We start from the raw sequence: 16374 nt of genomic DNA on the forward strand, positions 1-16374 counted from the left end.
AAGTTCTTCCCCATGAGGGTGGTGAGACACTGGCACAGGTCGCCCTTGGAGGTGGTGGAAGCCTCATCCCTGGAGATTTTCAAGGCCAGGCTGGATACAGCTCTGAGTAACCTGACCTAGTGTGAGGTGTCCCTGCCCACGCAGGGGGTTGGAACTGGATGATCCTTGAGGTCCCTTCCAACCCTGATAATTCTATGATTCTAACACACATCACCAATGTTATAGCAGCAGGGACCACAGACTCCAGTGGTTTATGCATGACTAATTTTTATTGGTAGCAAGTTTTTGGGGCATCCATATGTGCAGTTAGCAAGGAGTGAGAGTTTGCAGAACATCCTCCCTCACCGTCGTGGAACCACAGAAATGGGATCTGAAGAGGAAAAAAAACAAAGTGCAGACACTTTGAGTTGTCAGCATTTGTTGAGATGGTGCAAGTGGATTTGTGCTGATATAGGCCAACCTGCTTTGCCACTTGTTGATACAACTGAACACAACATACTTTGAGCTCCTAAGTTTTAAATACTACTGCTGGGCAAGCAGTGATGTACTGTGTTCATTCTGGTTCGCTGCCTCCCTTCCTTTTCTTTTACAGCTTGCTTACTTATTTATTTGTTTGTTTATTCCCCCCAGATTTTGTGCTATCATCACTACATAGAGGGTCACAACTACATGTGCAGGGGCCATGAGTGAATACAAGTGAGCACAGACAGAAAGGATGGAACTCTGGTGAACAAGAACTACAACTGCTTAAAGGTAATGCTGTTGGCTTCTAAGCATTTTCCTTTGCTTGCAACTATTTCCCTCTCTCTTGTTGTCATTTAAACAGAGGCATTTTAGCTATGAATTTATGTATGGGTCTAAAACATATGCTCTTACCTCCTCTTCTAGATACCTGGATGTGAGATGGGGAAAATAAAATAACTGATCAAGCAAATGAGAGTGTTGGTTTTAAAAGTACAGAAAAAGTAGTAGAACTGGATCAGTAAATCATATTTCTACAACCTGAATGTCCAATTCCCCAAAGTCTAGAGAAGCTAGTTTTAGCCTCTTTGCCTCAACTTTATATGTAGCCCTTGAAGCACAGCTTCCAGGTATTAGTCTTGCTCATGGGAAGGTTAGGCTTATCGTCGTCCTCTTTTGTCAGTCATGATCTCAGGGACCATCATTACCAATGGAACACTTCTGCTGGTTCCACTGATGGTGAGTCAGAGAACCTAATGCAAGCTCAGACACAGACAACCAGTGCTTGAGGACAGTAAGTTCATGGCAAGAACAATGCTGATAATCCAAGCCAACTTTGATTATTCTCACCCAAAGGGTTGTACAGGAAGTTTGCTCTTCTGAAGCCTGGAAATACTTTAAGGTTTTATTTGGAGTTATTTAAGGCAAAAGGTTGAAGTAGTAGTGAATTGAGACATGGATGAAGAGTGTCTTCAAAAGAAGGAAATAAAAGGGGTTTTGAGTGCCTTTTAATGCTTTCAGTACCTTTTCTTGTAAAAATGCTTCCACCCCACATAATTTTTTTGTCACCTGTCTCCCCAGGTAGCATTCAGGGTTTTCACAATGGATATACTTACATTGTTCCAGTCATTCCAGATTCTACTGTGATGGTTGAAGCTCCTAATCGAGGCAAAGTTGGATTTATCCAGTTGTTGTTCCAAAGAAATTTAACCTTTGTAATGTCTCCAACGTCAAGTTCTACATCAAGGTAATTTGTGTGAGTGTTGTCTGGCTTGAGGGATCCCCTGTGAAAAAGAACATTTTATGGCTGTGAGACATGCTATTGTTTGCCAGCCTTGTCAACTGACTGGCTGTGGTAGCAAATGAGAAGAAAGAGGAGGAACAATATTTAGCTTGTAATATGGTAACAATGTTATTGTCAGTTTTCCAATAGAATTAATCCCAAATCAGTGCTTGTCACAAGAAGAAAAGGCAAAGAGGCTTGGTGTGCTGCAGTCACAATGTAGACGCAGTTATAGGACGATCCCTGTGGAGGAAGTAGAACTTGCTCCCTGTTGCTTCTGTAGGCAGGGATATTTGCACATCAATGACATTTTCTTTCAATGTTGATTTCTATGATACAGAATTTGGATTCTTTGGGATAGGCACAAAGGTTATCCACCAGCTGCTCAGCCTGGCTCTCACACAGATTCTAACTTTTGCAGTACCGTGGCTGAGTCAGATGTGTGTCTGCTCTTGGGTAACTGCAGAGTATAACCTGGCTGCTTCCTCTTGTATCAATATTGCAAGCTCTACATGGCAGCAGTCTGAGACTAGTAATGGCTTCAGCTGCTACATCTCACTGAATAGGAGTCGATGCATCTCTGATCCTTTCCTTTACCACCTTGCACCCCCATGCTATGAAGGTGAAATTCAGCCCTTGCTGCGTGAAATCAAGAGACATTTTGATGTGTGATGTCTTTGCCAGTGCAGAACTCTTCCTGTAGACATGAACTGAGAGATAACCAGGGGGGTGGTGGGGTGGTGGGGGAGTGGTGGAGAAAGAAACAGGGGATCCAGCAAAATCATCCAGAAGAAATCTCTATAGTTTTAACAAGTTTCATGAGTAAAGCAGGATTTTTATCCTTCCCCTACATTCTCATTCATCTGCCTTCAGAGGAGGATATTTATTCTTTCCCTTATTAAAGGCTTATGGTTCTGGAAGTAATGAGAAACTGGACAAGCTCCCTTTGCATTTATACTTCCTTGCTGGAGTCATGCCTGGTAGACTAGAGTGAGGTGGCACTTGAAGCCATGGTTTAGTTGTCATGAGGTGTTAGTTATTAGGTAATAGGTTGGACTTGATGATCTCTGAGGTCTTTTCCAACTTGGTTGATTCTATGAGATTTGCTAGGGGAAAACAAAAGAAAGTTCAATTCCAGCAATGGAATTGAAATAGGCCTTGCTGGAGTGTGCTGGAGTGTACTCCTAATGCAAAGATGCCTGCAAACTGGGATCTGCTCATCGCAGACGTGCTGCCAGATAGGATGTGGCGTCCTTAGAACGCTTGAAGTGACACAGCTGTCACTAAACAAAAACCCAAACCAAAAGATCAACCCTCCACAGCCACACCGACATGCCCTTCTTCCTTTTCATAATTTCAGATATTGTAGTTGAAACTACAAAGAAAAAGGCAAATAAATGCAACAACGTGAGGCAAGCAAGCAGCTTCAGTGTGAGCAGGCAAAGTTATGAGCAACAAAAAAGGAGATTTTTTTTTATGCAGCTAGTCACAAGGTAGCTGTAGCTGTAAGCAGCAGTGGCAGCAACATTTTACCAGCCTGTGAAAGACAAAAATACCAGAACTCAGCAAGACCTTAGTGGGACAGCAAACAAGCAACCTCAAAATTTGACAATTTAAAAGCCCTTCATTCCAACCCTCTCCCTTCAAAATTAAATGCAGAGTGAGTGGCCTGGGGCTGCATTTACATTGTGAGTCCAATTTGACTAGAAATATTAATCAACAAGATGAATTAAAAGTTCTAGAAGATTTTGTCGTTGTTGTTGTTGAATTTTTAACTCACTTATAGATCTGATACTGCCTTGTGTTCCCACCACTTCCATACAGGGCAACATTTATGTAGCCATTTACATTTCTGTTTCCAGACAGGGTCACGCTCACTTTGTACCTCCAAACTGCAAGGAGAAATATAGTGAATTAGATTTTACCCAGGGAGAAACAATCTCCAAGATACCAAGTGTTAGGTATTTTTTCCCCCCCAGTCTGTACATTGTAAGTGAAAGAAAATTATCACTGCCCTTCACTTTCAGCTCAAGGCTACCTCACAGGCTGTCTGGACTCAAAGGGGCTAAGGTAATGCTCTCACAGGTGGATCTTGGTGCTTATTGTTCTTCCTTGGGCTATAACCATGCAAAAGATACACAATACATCACGGAGTTAGATCTGTCATTATGTCCTAATGAGATCAACACAAGAAATGGGAAGATATTTGTCTTTCTGGGAGTCAAAAAACAACAAAAGCTAATTTGCAACATGGTAAACACAATATAGACCTCAGCGTTTTTACCATGAAGGTCAGTGAAATTGGACAGAAGGCTGTGTTATGAACAAATACTGATACACACCAAAATACAAGCAGTGTAGGAGGAGTGTGTAACAATTCTGAAGCTCAAGGGAAATAATTTTTGTGGCTAGGAAGTTTCTCTTAGCACACAGTTAGCAACCCCAAGCAGCACCAGAACAAGAGGACACAGTCTCAAGTTGCACCAGGGGAAGTTTAGGCTGTATATTAGGAAGAAATGCTTCACCGAGTGATTGGCCATTGGAATGTGCTGCCCAGGGATGTGGTGGAGTCACCATCACTGGAAGTGTTTAGAAAGAGACTGGATGAGGCAATTAGTGCTACGGTTTAGTCATGAGGTCTGTGGTGACAGGTTGGACTTGATGATCTTTGAGGTCTCTTCAAACCTTGGTGATTCTGTGATTGTCCCTCTGATTCTTGTTTGCAGAGGCAAAGGAAGAACTGCCATGTGAGAGCTGGCATTTAGGATAACTTAGATTGTAAAAGAGGTCATCCGGTCCATTCACTTCTCAAAGCAAGGCCAGCTGTTCCTGGCTAGCTCTTGGACTTTTTTCAGACAGGTTTGAACACCTCCAAAGATGAAGGTGCATTTAAACACTGTGACAGTATTTTTCACACTATTTAATAAGAAATGCCCTTGCTGCCACTTCTGTGATTGCCTATCCTCCTTTCTCCTTGCAACTTGTTAGCCAAGTTCACTAAATACCTCAGTGACTTCTAGTGAAATCCACTAAATACCTCAGTGACTTCCAGACTCTAGAGTTTGTCAAAATCTGTCTTGCACTGTGAGGTCCAAAACTGGGAGCCACTGCACTGCTGTGAGATTTGATCATCTGTTAAAATGAACTGTAAATCAGGAAAATAAAAAGGCTTGTTTACAAGGAGTGGGTAGCAAAGGGAGCAATCAAAACTCACGAGGAAAATCCTTGCTCTCAGCAGTATTCAGGTAGTATTTGTTGATACCATCTGTAACTTTTCCTTTGAATTTGTCTGCATAGTGACCCATAGGTGGGCATCCCTCCTGTGGGCATGGGAAACAGTAATCCTAGTGAAAATAAACAGATGTATTAATAAAATCATGCAGTCAGTTGAGGGAAAACAAACAAACAAGAAAGCAAAATTATCTTTAACATAGCCACCTCACCAGTCCTGTACCATGGCAACAACAAATTTCAAGTAACCCTGTCTGTGACTCAAGAAAGAGCACTTAAGCTAATCAGCTTTATGAAAGGCTGTGATTTTACAGGTGTGTGTGTGGTTTTTCTCATGTCATTTAGCTAAATCCAGCCACATCAGCGATATCCTTGAGTCATAACCAGGAACAGGGAGGAGGAAGAGTCCTGCCCAGCAAATGAGGAGAAAAAAAACTCCATGTCCTCTTATACCTTCAGGTTGGTCACTATGTAAGTTTATAGCTCTGTCAGTAGGATGTGACAAGCCTGTTACCTCACTGCCACTTTGGCTGTAGTTCCCTATCTTCCAGTCTGGCACAGGGAAGACCTTCCTGACCTTGGTCTGTAAATTACTGTGTTTTGTCCCCGGGAACATCTTAAGTGACCAAAATACTTTGGCCATGGACTGACCCCAGCAGGTTTTCACATTCTGTTTTGCTTCTTGTTGTTTTGAAAAGAAGACATTTACGAGGTGTTTGAAAGCTCATCTGCTACAGCATGGTGTTTCACTCATCACTCTCTGATAAATACATTTACTGACTACAGGGACAAGCTCTCCTCCTTATCTCTGCCCCAGTTTGATGCAGCAGAGCAGGCCTGGGGAAGCCACAGTAGCCCTAGCAGTGTCTCAGGGCTGCCACATCACAGATATAGGAATGTCCCTGCTTTATTGCTCCCTTTTCCTACTTTGATCCATGTGAGCTGTGTGACTTTAGGCTATCTACCATTTATTTCTCTTACAGATGCGCTCACTGGGTACAGGGCCACATAAATAAATTGAATTTCAGATGGTACAGATAAAAGCCACAATTTTTTATGTGGTCCATCCTGAGGTTCTGAAAAATACTTACTGAGTCTAAGTTATCATATGAAGAGCAAGGATAGCCTAGAAATCCATCGGGGTAGATGATACTGTCAGAGTAATACTTGTAACTCCTCAAATGATTGCAAGCCACAAAGTCCCGAGTTCCTGTGAAGAGATGCTCCCAGGTTAGTTCTTCCTTTCTGTTACCATTTGATGGAAGATTCCTGCACAGCCTTTGTCATGTCTTAGGGATGCACCATGCCTCCTCAAAGACCTCATCAGAGTATCAAAGGTAAGGTTTGAAGCCTGCTTTTTGCAGTGATTTGATGCTCTTGGGAATGTCATTGACTCAACAGATATAAAGTACAAACTTGAAATGCTTTGTGGAGACCAACTGGGCTGCTCAGCTCAGCCCCTGCTCCCCCTCCCTGCACGAACCCTTGCACAAGCAATCTGACCGAGTTTCACAATAGAAATGAGAACTGCATGAAGCAGGTCTTTTGTAGGCAGCAGTTGCATTACCATAACAAAAGAAAACCAAAAGAAAAGTATTTAACAGAGAGCTTCCTGGGGCAATGCTGATTTGCTCCAACTGAGGGCTTCAAAACAAAATTATTATTATTTGGGAGGTGCTTAAGGAAGGGAGACTCTTAAAATTAAAATAATGAATATATTATTTTCTTTTGTGTTGCCTTTATTCTCCCGACTTAGGTTAAAAAGAAGATCACATACAACACAATTACTTCTTTGTGCTTTAATTCCCCATTATTGATAACAAGTTTACTCCACAAAAGAAAAGAAAAAAAAAAGAAAGGCAAATAAGTAATGCCTCCAGCTGCATTGAATGGAACCTGGAGAAAAAGGCTAGTTATAACAAATAAGTTCATGGTTTCCCAGAGCTCAAGGTGTTTGTAATAACGTAAAAATAGCTCAGGTAATAGAATTGAAAAATCCCTGCAGCAGAAATCTTTGGGTTTGGTTTGTTTGGGGTTTGTTTTTTTTTTGGGTTGGTTGGTTTTGGTTTGGATTTTTTTTTTTCCCCCCTAAATGTTTTGTCCAATTTAACTTTATAAAAGCACTTAGAATTTTTTTCTCTAAGAGTTAGAGCTTTTATTAGAAGCCATATAAACACCCAAGAGCAGTCGGTGTTTGGTGTGTGGATTTGAGCAGCTACGGGCCAACCTTTTCGGTTTTTTTTCAGCTGAGTAAAAATAGACACAATGACATTGCCTTAACACAACCCAGATTGTAATAAAGAACTGGAAAAAAAGCAATATGAAAAAAATAAATATGAAAAAAAAAAATTAACTGCTGTATCTCAGAAGCATTGCAGCTGAAGATAGCCTTAGAGAAGCAGCTTGCCCTACTCCACCCAGTCCTGCTGCTGGGCAACTGAAGAGAAACAAAGTGAAACGTGCTGCTGGAGACCCTTCCACGTAGTTGGCACAGTTTCAGTAAGTTTGGTTGCTGCTCTTAGATACTTTGAATGAGGCATATTTTCCAGAGGCAAGCCCTTTGTCTTGTTTGTTTTTTGAATAACCCCTGGCAAATGGTGTGTTTTGAGCATATGAGCGGTTTCACTGCATCCTGCAGCTGTCCTTGCTGGTGGAGGCGCCAAAAGGTAATGCAGAACACCTGAATTAAGAAAAACTAAGTGGTTACATGTGAGGGGTGGCACTCCCCTCAGCCTGTAATGTGATCAAGATACTTACCTTCCCAGATGCCATCCAGGTCAATAATCTGTGAAATAGCATTCCTGCTACATCCTGGCATTGTCTCTCCTCCATTTGGATAGAAATCAAGATGTCCTATGGCTGTGCTCATGCCAAAACCTGAAGCATTCAAAGCAGGTATAAGTACATTTTAAATTAATGCCATCTCATATCAATAGCTGCTGGCTTGAAGGTTGTCTGTGTTTGGTATTTAGGAGATGACCTATTGATGATCAGTGTGATTTATTTGTTCTGTCTCTCTGCACCGCTCAGCACAACTGAGTCTTGATGAACGATTAGGAAACTTGAGTGCCAAGGGCATAAACAATTAGGTATTAATACAGTAGAGCTGACTACTCACCTAAGTAGGGGATTGTGGGAAGCGAATCTGTGTGGATAACATCAACAAAATCTGCATCAGTTCTATCCAGTCTGACTTCAACTGGGGTGCCTTGAAAATAAGGTTGAGCAGGATCCAGTCCTGGAAAAAAGAGGCTAGTGTTCTGCATAGGTAAAGAGGAATGGATATATCATTTTGCATAACACTGTGCTTGTATCTGATGAATACCACACTGAGAGTTGCCTGCTGCTCCTTGGTATTTAAGTAGTATAGGCATTAATGGACTGGTGATGTGTGTTCTCTCTTACCAAGTGCCTTTTTTCCCAGGAAGGAGACAGGATTACCTATGTGAAGCCAATTGAATTTTGCTCATTGACATCAATACTGACTGCAAACACTTGGATATAATATTTATTTTTTAATTGAACTTCCCTTTCAGAATGTTACCCCAAATGAGGTTGCTGTCTCAGCATCCCATAGAACTCCTCTATCTGTATGGTTTCTACGACAGCTTGCTTGAGAGCACTCGAAGAGGAGTTGATGCTGATAGCACCCCACATGCTGGGAGGTGTTGAAACCACCCTGCCTGCTTCTGGCTCCAGTTAGATCTTGGAAATCCTCTAGTTTAGTAATTATAATCTTTGCTTTTGATCCTAGTAGAAAACAGAATTAATTTGCTTTCCAAATTGCTGCAGCAATTTCAGGAGCTTGCAAATTGCAGTTTCTGCTACCTTGTACCTGCATCTCTTTTTGTCCCTGGGCAACAGATTTGGATTTGCTTTTAGACTGATTTTTGTGGGCTATTAGTCCAAGGCTCATCAAGTCTGAAATCCCCCAGGAAAAGTAACAGTTGAAAAGGGTTGTGGTAGTAATATCCAACTCTGTCTTTGGTGTATGAAAGGTCATAAATATGCTTCTTTGACTGTCATTTGCTTTCTTAAAGAATCAGTTAAACACTTTGAGGAAGATCAGGTCTATCCATTGAATGGTGTGGGGACATGGAAAAGGGTTGTGCCATGGCTGTGTTGCATTAATGCTCCTGCTGTGGGCATGGAGCTGAGACAGCCTGTGCTAACCTGGAGCTTCACTTTGCCTCTTGGCCCTATGCATTTGCATCATTTAAATCTCTGTGAGTAGAGGCTAAGTTCTGTGGGCTGCACTTCAGCCCTGGGTAATGTGGACATTACAGTCAGATACAGTCAGAAGAGCAAATCAGCAGCAGCATTTTGATAAGCAGTGGTGTCTTTAGCCTGAGCTGTGACTTCAGTTGCTGCCTTACCAGTGATTCTTCCGATCCCTGTCCGCCTCTTGCCAGCCTCACCCGCCGCGTGTGCTCCAAGGCTGTGGCCAATTACATGAACGTTGGCTGGAGAGTAATTATACTTTTCCTGAGAAATAACAAACATGACTGCATCTGTTTCCATCAGCAACAGGGAAGAGAGCAAAAAGGGGCTGAAGAACAACTTTTATTCTGACTTACAGACTTGAGAACTCCTACAGGATTTCAGCATCTCTTTGCCGGTTTAGGTACTTAGAACCAATACATAGATTTTTCCAAAACTCCTTATTCAGTTGCTGCCCTCATTTGGAGGCTGATAAACCTCTAGACAGCTCTGGTAACAGAGTCCTGAGAGGCTCTGCATCCATTTTACATCCTAGACCCACTAAGACTCACAGAATGCCTATCTGACTTGCAAGATTCAGCCAGGCAGGAACTTTCAGTTGCACCTGGCAGATCAGGCACCACATGCAGCTGCAGGAGGGCACACGGGAGGGATGCCTTCAGCCTGTTTTGGACAGTATTTCAGTGGCTGCAGTGCAGATGTAGAGAGTGAGACATAGAACATGGTACTCCAAGACCCATTATGCTAAATAATTTATAGTTCTTTTATGAGAAATGCCTGTTGAAAGCCCTTAGATTGAAGAGAAGGCCTCAAACCGAGCATCACTTTGCATGTGAAGCTGGCTAAGAAAGCAGGCACATGGCACGTTCTGTAGGTCAGGGCATGCACAGTGGTGGGTCCTATGTATTCCCTGGTGGTATTTCTCACCAAGGGTTTTCTGGCATTCTTAAGAGCCATTGGATAAGTTCTGTGTCTGTGAATGTGCAGATTGCTGTCTCCAGTATCTCTGCATATTTAAAACTGCACATTTTACTCTGGTCAACATCTATGGACTAACTGTCCTGTAGAAATCCATATCCCTAAGCTGGCTAACACAGTTCTTATAACAAAATTCTCCAGCTTTAAAAAAGGAGAATCTGTTTGCAGCACAACTTCTAAAGTGATTGCTGAGTAGAAGAAAACTTTTTCTGCTGGTTAGATTCATAATCATCACAGTACATTAGAGGATGGAAGGGACCTCCAGAGATCATTGAGTCCAATCTCCCTGCCAAAGCAGGATCACCTAAGGTAGTCTGCACAAAAATGCATCCAGACAGGTTTTGAATGTGTCCACAGAAGGAGACTTTACAAACTCTCTGGGCAGCCTGCTCCAGGGCTCCATCACCCTCACTGTAAAGAAGTTTCTCCTCATGTTGAGGTGAAATCTTCTATGTTCAAGCTTGAACCTACTGTTTCTTGTCTTATTACTGCACACCACTGAAAGAAATTGGTCCCCTTCACTTGACACCCACCTCTCAGATATTTATAAAGATTGATCAGATCCCCTCTCAGTCTTCTCAAGACTACATCGCCCCAGGTTCTCAGGTTTCTCAGTCTCTCTTCATATCATCAAATAGGAAGGGAAAAAAAATGGTAGTCTGCACAGGAATGCAACCAGGTGGGTTTTGAGTCTCCAGAGGAGGAAACTTGACAAACTCTCTGGGCAGCCTGTTCCAGTGCTCCATCACCCTCACTGTAAAGAAGTTTCTCTTCGTGTTGAGATGAAATCTTCTGCATTCAAGCTTGAACCCACTGTTTCTTCCCTTACCTAGTGCGCACCACAGAAAAGAGCTTGTCCCCCTTCACCTGACACCCATCCCTCAGATGTTTATGAGACAGATCCTGAACTGTATATTTTTCCCATATCAGCACTGTAACTATAGCTTTATAACCAGCAGATTCTTACCATAAGAACATCTACAAAATAAGCAATTTCAGCGCCCACGACACGGATGTTGTTTGCTGCCTGGGTGTACTGACATCTTGCACCTTTCTTCCAGTCAACGCAGATGCAGTTCACGTCTTCCACACTAAGCATCCTCTGTTTAGGAAAGCAAAAGTGAAAGCTGAAGAGACCCATAGTAAATACAACCTGGCACTGAGTCACATTGTTTATAACAGCTCCGTTCATAAATGTTGCATGAATTTCCATGAGAATGCTTTAAAGGACCAAAACCTTAGGCATATAAATGTGGTCCTGCCCGCTCACAGGTATGTGAGTGCTCACATGTGGCTACGTTAGAGGTGGCAGAAAGAAATGTCCAGAGAGGATTACTACTTAATGGGAAGGACAGTGAATAACTGATACACATAGGAGGGCTGTTATATTTGCAGTCCTATTTCCTCTGCTCTATAAGAGTAATAGAGAGGGAAATTAAAAGTTTATCTCATAGAAATAATAGAATCAACCAGGTTGGAAAAGACCTCAGAGATCATCAAGTCCAACCTACTACCTAACACCTAACACCTCCTGACAACTAAACCATGGCTTCAAGTGCCACATCCAATCCTTTTTTGAACACCTCCAGGAGCAGTGACACCACCACCTCCCTGGACAGCACATTCCAATGGCCAATTACTCTTTCTGGGAAGAACTTTCTCCTCACCTTGAGTCTAAACTTCCCCTGGTGCAGCTTGAGACTGTGTCCTCTTCTTCTGTTGCTGGTTGCTTGGGAGAAGAGACCAACCCCCACCTGGTTACAACCTCCTTTTCCTCCTCTTCTCCAGGCTAAACACCCCCAGCTCCCACAAATCTTATGCTTCTACAGCCAAAACACAGTTCTCAGTGGTCATTAACTGATAATTAGCTTAGGTTTGGTGGGTTTTGATTTATTTTTTTTCCAATAAGAAATTATCAAACAATTTTTTTGTATTTTCTTTTGACTAGTCTCAAACAGAAGCAGGTAATAGGAATGCAATAAATGTGAAATATCTTGATTGTCAGGTGGTTTCTCATAGCGCTCTCCTAAGTAAAATAGAAATAGAGAAGCTAAACAAAACTGTGGGTGTGTGACAAGTTACATGGTGTTGTAGGTTAAGGGAAACCAAGAGTGACTTGGTATAACCACAAAGAAAAGTCCTCCAGAAACTAGAGTCCCAGGGGGATGGGCAGCTTGTCCCAGGATGTTGTAGCCTATTATTCTATTCCTTTTTCCTGTATTTCTCTGTTTAAGGGACTGTGCAGCCAAATCTCTCTCTTGTCTCTCTATCTCAGGTAGGCCAAGTTGTATTCCTTTTATCTGGATGCCTTTTGTATATATTTGTAAATAGAATTTCCATTTAAACTTCCAATCCAGTGTGAAGCATTTTTATTTTACTCCTTATGAAGGGGTAAAATATCTTTTCTGTCTTTTTGCCCTGGGCTGCTCATGGCTCAAAACTAGCACAGGTGGATAAACCTTATCTTAAGAGTGTCCTATGCCGTCAGCTGGTATTTTGCTCTGTGCAGTATGACTAGATGCAGCTGCAATAGAAAGCCTGTTTGTAGGATCTGAGAAGACAACAGCTGAGATGGAAACTTTGTATGGGGACAGAATTAAGCGTAACTTGGGGAATTAGCACCAAAAAAACCCCAAAAGAAAATCAATACAGCAGAGTGTTCCCTAGAGTGAAAGCTTCGTTCTAAATGATCCCCTTGAGGTCCCTTCTGGATGTATATTTCTACAGCTTTATTTTTTCTGCTACTGGTCGGCCCATGTGCTTGGCCTCCCACATCCACAAGGCAGCTCATACTTTTATGATGGACTTCCCATATCTAGAAACCTGTCTCTTGTCTGGAGAAATCTGATATAATATTCCTGAGGCTGCAGTTATTTCTGGAATCGTTTTAGGTCCTAAGCAGCTCAAGGGTTTGTGTGGATTCTACCTAGACCAGAGAAGGGCAACAACGCTGGGGAGGGGTTTGGAGCACAGCCCTATGAGGAGAGGCTGAGGGAGCTGGGGTTGTTTAGCCTGGAGAAGAGGAGGCTCAGGGGCTCCCTGAAGGGAGGTTGTAGCCAGGTGGGGGTTGGTCTCTTCTCCCAGGCAACCAGCACCAGAACAAGAGGACACAGTTTCAAGCTGCACCAATGGAGGTTTAGGCTGGATGTTAGGAAGAAGTTTTTCACAGGAAGAGAGATCGGTCATTGGAATGTGCTTGCTGCCCAGGGAGGTGGTGGAGTCACTATCACTGGAGGAAGAAACTTGATGGGGTGCTTGGTGCCATGGTTTAGTTGATTAGATAGTGTTGGATGATAGGTTCGACTTGATGATCTCAAAGGTCTTTTCCAACCTGGTCTATTCTATTCTATTCTATTCTATTCTATTCTATTCTATTCTATTCTATTCTATTCTATTCTATTCTATTCTATTCTATTCTATTCTATTCCTTACTGAGCCAAACCTTGCTGTCACTCACTTCACTAAAGAAAAAAAATTGACTGCATTTTACCTGCTGCTTTTGGTTGCCAAAGACTTTCAGAATCATTGAGTCCAACCATTATCTAACTCTACCAAGTCTGTTGCTAAACCACGTCCCTTAGCACCATGTATCTTTGTCCACTCCAGGGAAAGAGATTTGGCCACCTCCGAAGGGAGCCTGTTCCAGTCTTTGATAACCTTTTCCATGAAGAAGTTTATTCCTATCTAATCAAGATGCAGAACTATATATTCAAGGAGCTAGAAAATCTGAACATCTCTTTTCCCCTTCTTATCACTACAAACACCATGAGAGAAATTGGATAGAACCAGAGAAAATAGACAATTTCTAGGTATGTGCTTATAAATGCAAAGGAACTTCACAGGGACAGGTTTCCTCTCTGGTACCTACCTTGCATATCTCTGACAACCAGTCTTCTTCTCCACTGTCTATAAATCCATGAATGATAAATCTGGTTATCCTAGTTTCATTAAAATTCGATTCCTCAATTGTTGAGGGATTAACTGCAGAGATTTCCTGTTGTAAGCAAGAAATGATTACACTTTAACATCTGATTTCTGTAACTAGCTTATCACAATGACCAAGAACTAAGCCATTCTCATCTGTTTAAAAGTTATGCAAGGGGCCACAAGGCTATTCAAAACAAGTTTTGACACATAGAGCAGACAACACTTTACTTTTAATGTGTTTTCATCTTAGCTGTTTAAAATAAATACATAAATAAATAAACAATCAAATAAACCAATGGTTTTAAAAACATTCAGTTTCCTTGTGCTTCTCAGTGGCCAAACAGAACATGTGAGGGGGTAGTAGGGCTTTTTGTGAGGGCTGGAGGAAGATGAGGGTTCTGCCCCAGAGACCTCACTAAAGAGCTGGAAGAGGTTGTCTCTTGAATAAAGTGGAGGTATGGATGTTTCTAACATTTCCCAGGCACGCAGCTGGAGTGCTTGTTTATTTACTCTTTTTTTCTGATATCTGATTTACTAATGTTTAAACTGCAATAGTTCTTACTTGATACTCAGTAGGATTTTGTTTTGTGTACAAGTAGAGTTTAACATCTATTTGTTCGGGGCTCCAAGGTAACTTAGTGATTGGTCGTTCAACAGTCCCAGACCATGGGCTATCATTTGTGAAACATCCAACCCTTTCATAGCAAACTTCTTCGCCTGCAGCACACAGATAAAATCAATAATAGATTAATGAGCAGAGAAGTGGAGCAGGTTAGTCATAACTCCTACCATCTCTTCTCTGGAAGTCTTTTGGCTTCTTGGAAATCCTACGGTTTACAGGAAGCAAAGATCAGCAGTTATTCTATCTAAGATCTCCAAAGACTACAGTTTACCCCTGGGAAAGGAGCCACTCTAATAGTCATTGTCAAAGTATTCACTGGAGTTTCTCTGTGGGTATGTTGCACTGTACCTTGAGAACCTTTCACCTTGAGAACCTTTCCCCTTCAGTATCACAGTATCACAGTATAACTTAGGTTGGAAAGAACCTCGAGGATCATCGAGTCCAACCTATCAACACAGACCCCATGACTAGACCATGGCACCAAGTGCCACGTACAATCTCCTCTTGAACGCCTCCAGGGACCTTTCCCCAGCTGTGTTTTGCCTAAGTCAAAGACAGCTGTGAGTTTCTCCTAACACCAACCCATGACACTACAAATAATCAGCAATAACCTGATAATGTGCTGAGCAATTGACTACATTATATATGTCTTATACAAGCCAGTGGCTTCTGCTGAGTATAAAGCAGGTTCCTCACTAGTCTGCCTCTACCTACTGCCCCCAGGTTTTTCTCCAGTTCTGTCACTAAGAAGAGCACAACAAACAATTTCTTAGGTTTGGTAGTGCAGTATTTTGCTCTGAGATAGAAAACAGCAGCGTTCCTTGCACATTCACAGGGTGGCATTTCCAGAGGGGAGAAAAGGAAACACAAGACATGCACACAGATACACTTCTTGTACTGGAAAGTGAACAGTGTAACCTCCATCAGTAAGTTTTAAGGCACCATGCTGTAGAATAATACCTCAGAAAACATGAGTGTAGAAAGGCTATATAAATACAGACTCCATATGCTTACCTTCTGCTGTGCCGAGCAGAAGAAGTGCAAGTGTCCAAATCCACAGCATCTAGAACAGCAGAACAAGAAGTGGCTAGATTACCAGGTGCACTTAGTTTTCTGGTGCTAAGTTTTCTCAAGGTCAAAGGCTTCTATGTCTGTCTCCTTTGCAACTCATACCTATGACCACCACACATGTAAGACAGCTTCACTTTTTCTTGCTCCACTAGAGATTGTGGGAGCTCCTAAATCTACTAAAGCATAGAATCAGAGAATTGTTAGGGTTGGAAGGGACCTCAAGGATCATCCAGTTCCAGCACTGGCAGAGATGCCTCACACTAGATCAGGTTGCTCAGAGTCCCATCCAGCCTGGCCTTAAAAACCTCCAGGGATGAGGCTGCTTCCTCCTCCGTGAACAGTCTGTTCCAGTGTCTCACCACCCTCATGGGGAAGAACTTGCTGCCCCTCACCTCCCTAACTGGTTTGATGTTGAGCAATTTTCCCCTTTATGCAATGAAAGGGAAGATGTTTGATGGGATATGTAGCAATAATTACACAGACCAGAGAACAAATCGGAGCTTGAAAGCAACATTTTTCTTTGGATCTTACATAACATACCTCTCCAATGTGCTAGGAAGTGTAGTAGCTGCTCAATTAT

The 16374-nt window shown here is 42.2% G+C and overlaps 1 protein-coding gene across 1 annotated transcript; it reads right to left on the reverse strand.

Annotated features, from left to right (window-relative positions):
* Positions 1-250: 250 nt before the first annotated feature.
* On the reverse strand, positions 251-15786 carry LOC137441671 (inactive pancreatic lipase-related protein 1-like). The gene is made up of 12 exons (XM_068139287.1): positions 15738-15786; positions 14664-14818; positions 14043-14168; positions 11142-11276; positions 9352-9460; positions 8094-8213; positions 7733-7852; positions 6067-6185; positions 4959-5088; positions 3525-3636; positions 1578-1745; positions 251-370 (listed from the first exon to the last, which is right to left on the reverse strand). Exons 1-12 carry the CDS (start codon positions 15784-15786, stop codon positions 307-309), a joined length of 1407 nt encoding a protein of 468 aa, XP_067995388.1. The 3' UTR covers positions 251-306.
* Positions 15787-16374: the final 588 nt, after the last annotated feature.

The sequence above is a fragment of the Melanerpes formicivorus genome, unplaced genomic scaffold (genome assembly GCF_026170545.1).
Source record: "Melanerpes formicivorus ecotype bairdi unplaced genomic scaffold, bMelFor1.0.p_v2 SCAF_6, whole genome shotgun sequence".
Taxonomy (NCBI): domain Eukaryota; kingdom Metazoa; phylum Chordata; class Aves; order Piciformes; family Picidae; genus Melanerpes; species Melanerpes formicivorus.

What these genes read in the sequence shown, in the direction of transcription:
- LOC137441671 (XM_068139287.1), bottom strand. Translation starts at nt 15,786, where the DNA reads ATGCTGTGGATTTGGACACTTGCACTTCTTCTGCTCGGCACAGCAGAA. An exon ending in TCTGCTCGGCACAGCAGAAG is followed by an intron (nt 14,819 to 15,737) that starts GTAAGCATATGG and finishes TGTGTGCTGCAG; the next exon opens with GCGAAGAAGTTTGCTATGAA. An exon ending in AGGCAGTATCAGATCTATAA is followed by an intron (nt 1,746 to 3,524) that starts GTGAGTTAAAAA and finishes TCTTTTTCACAG; the next exon opens with GGGATCCCTCAAGCCAGACA.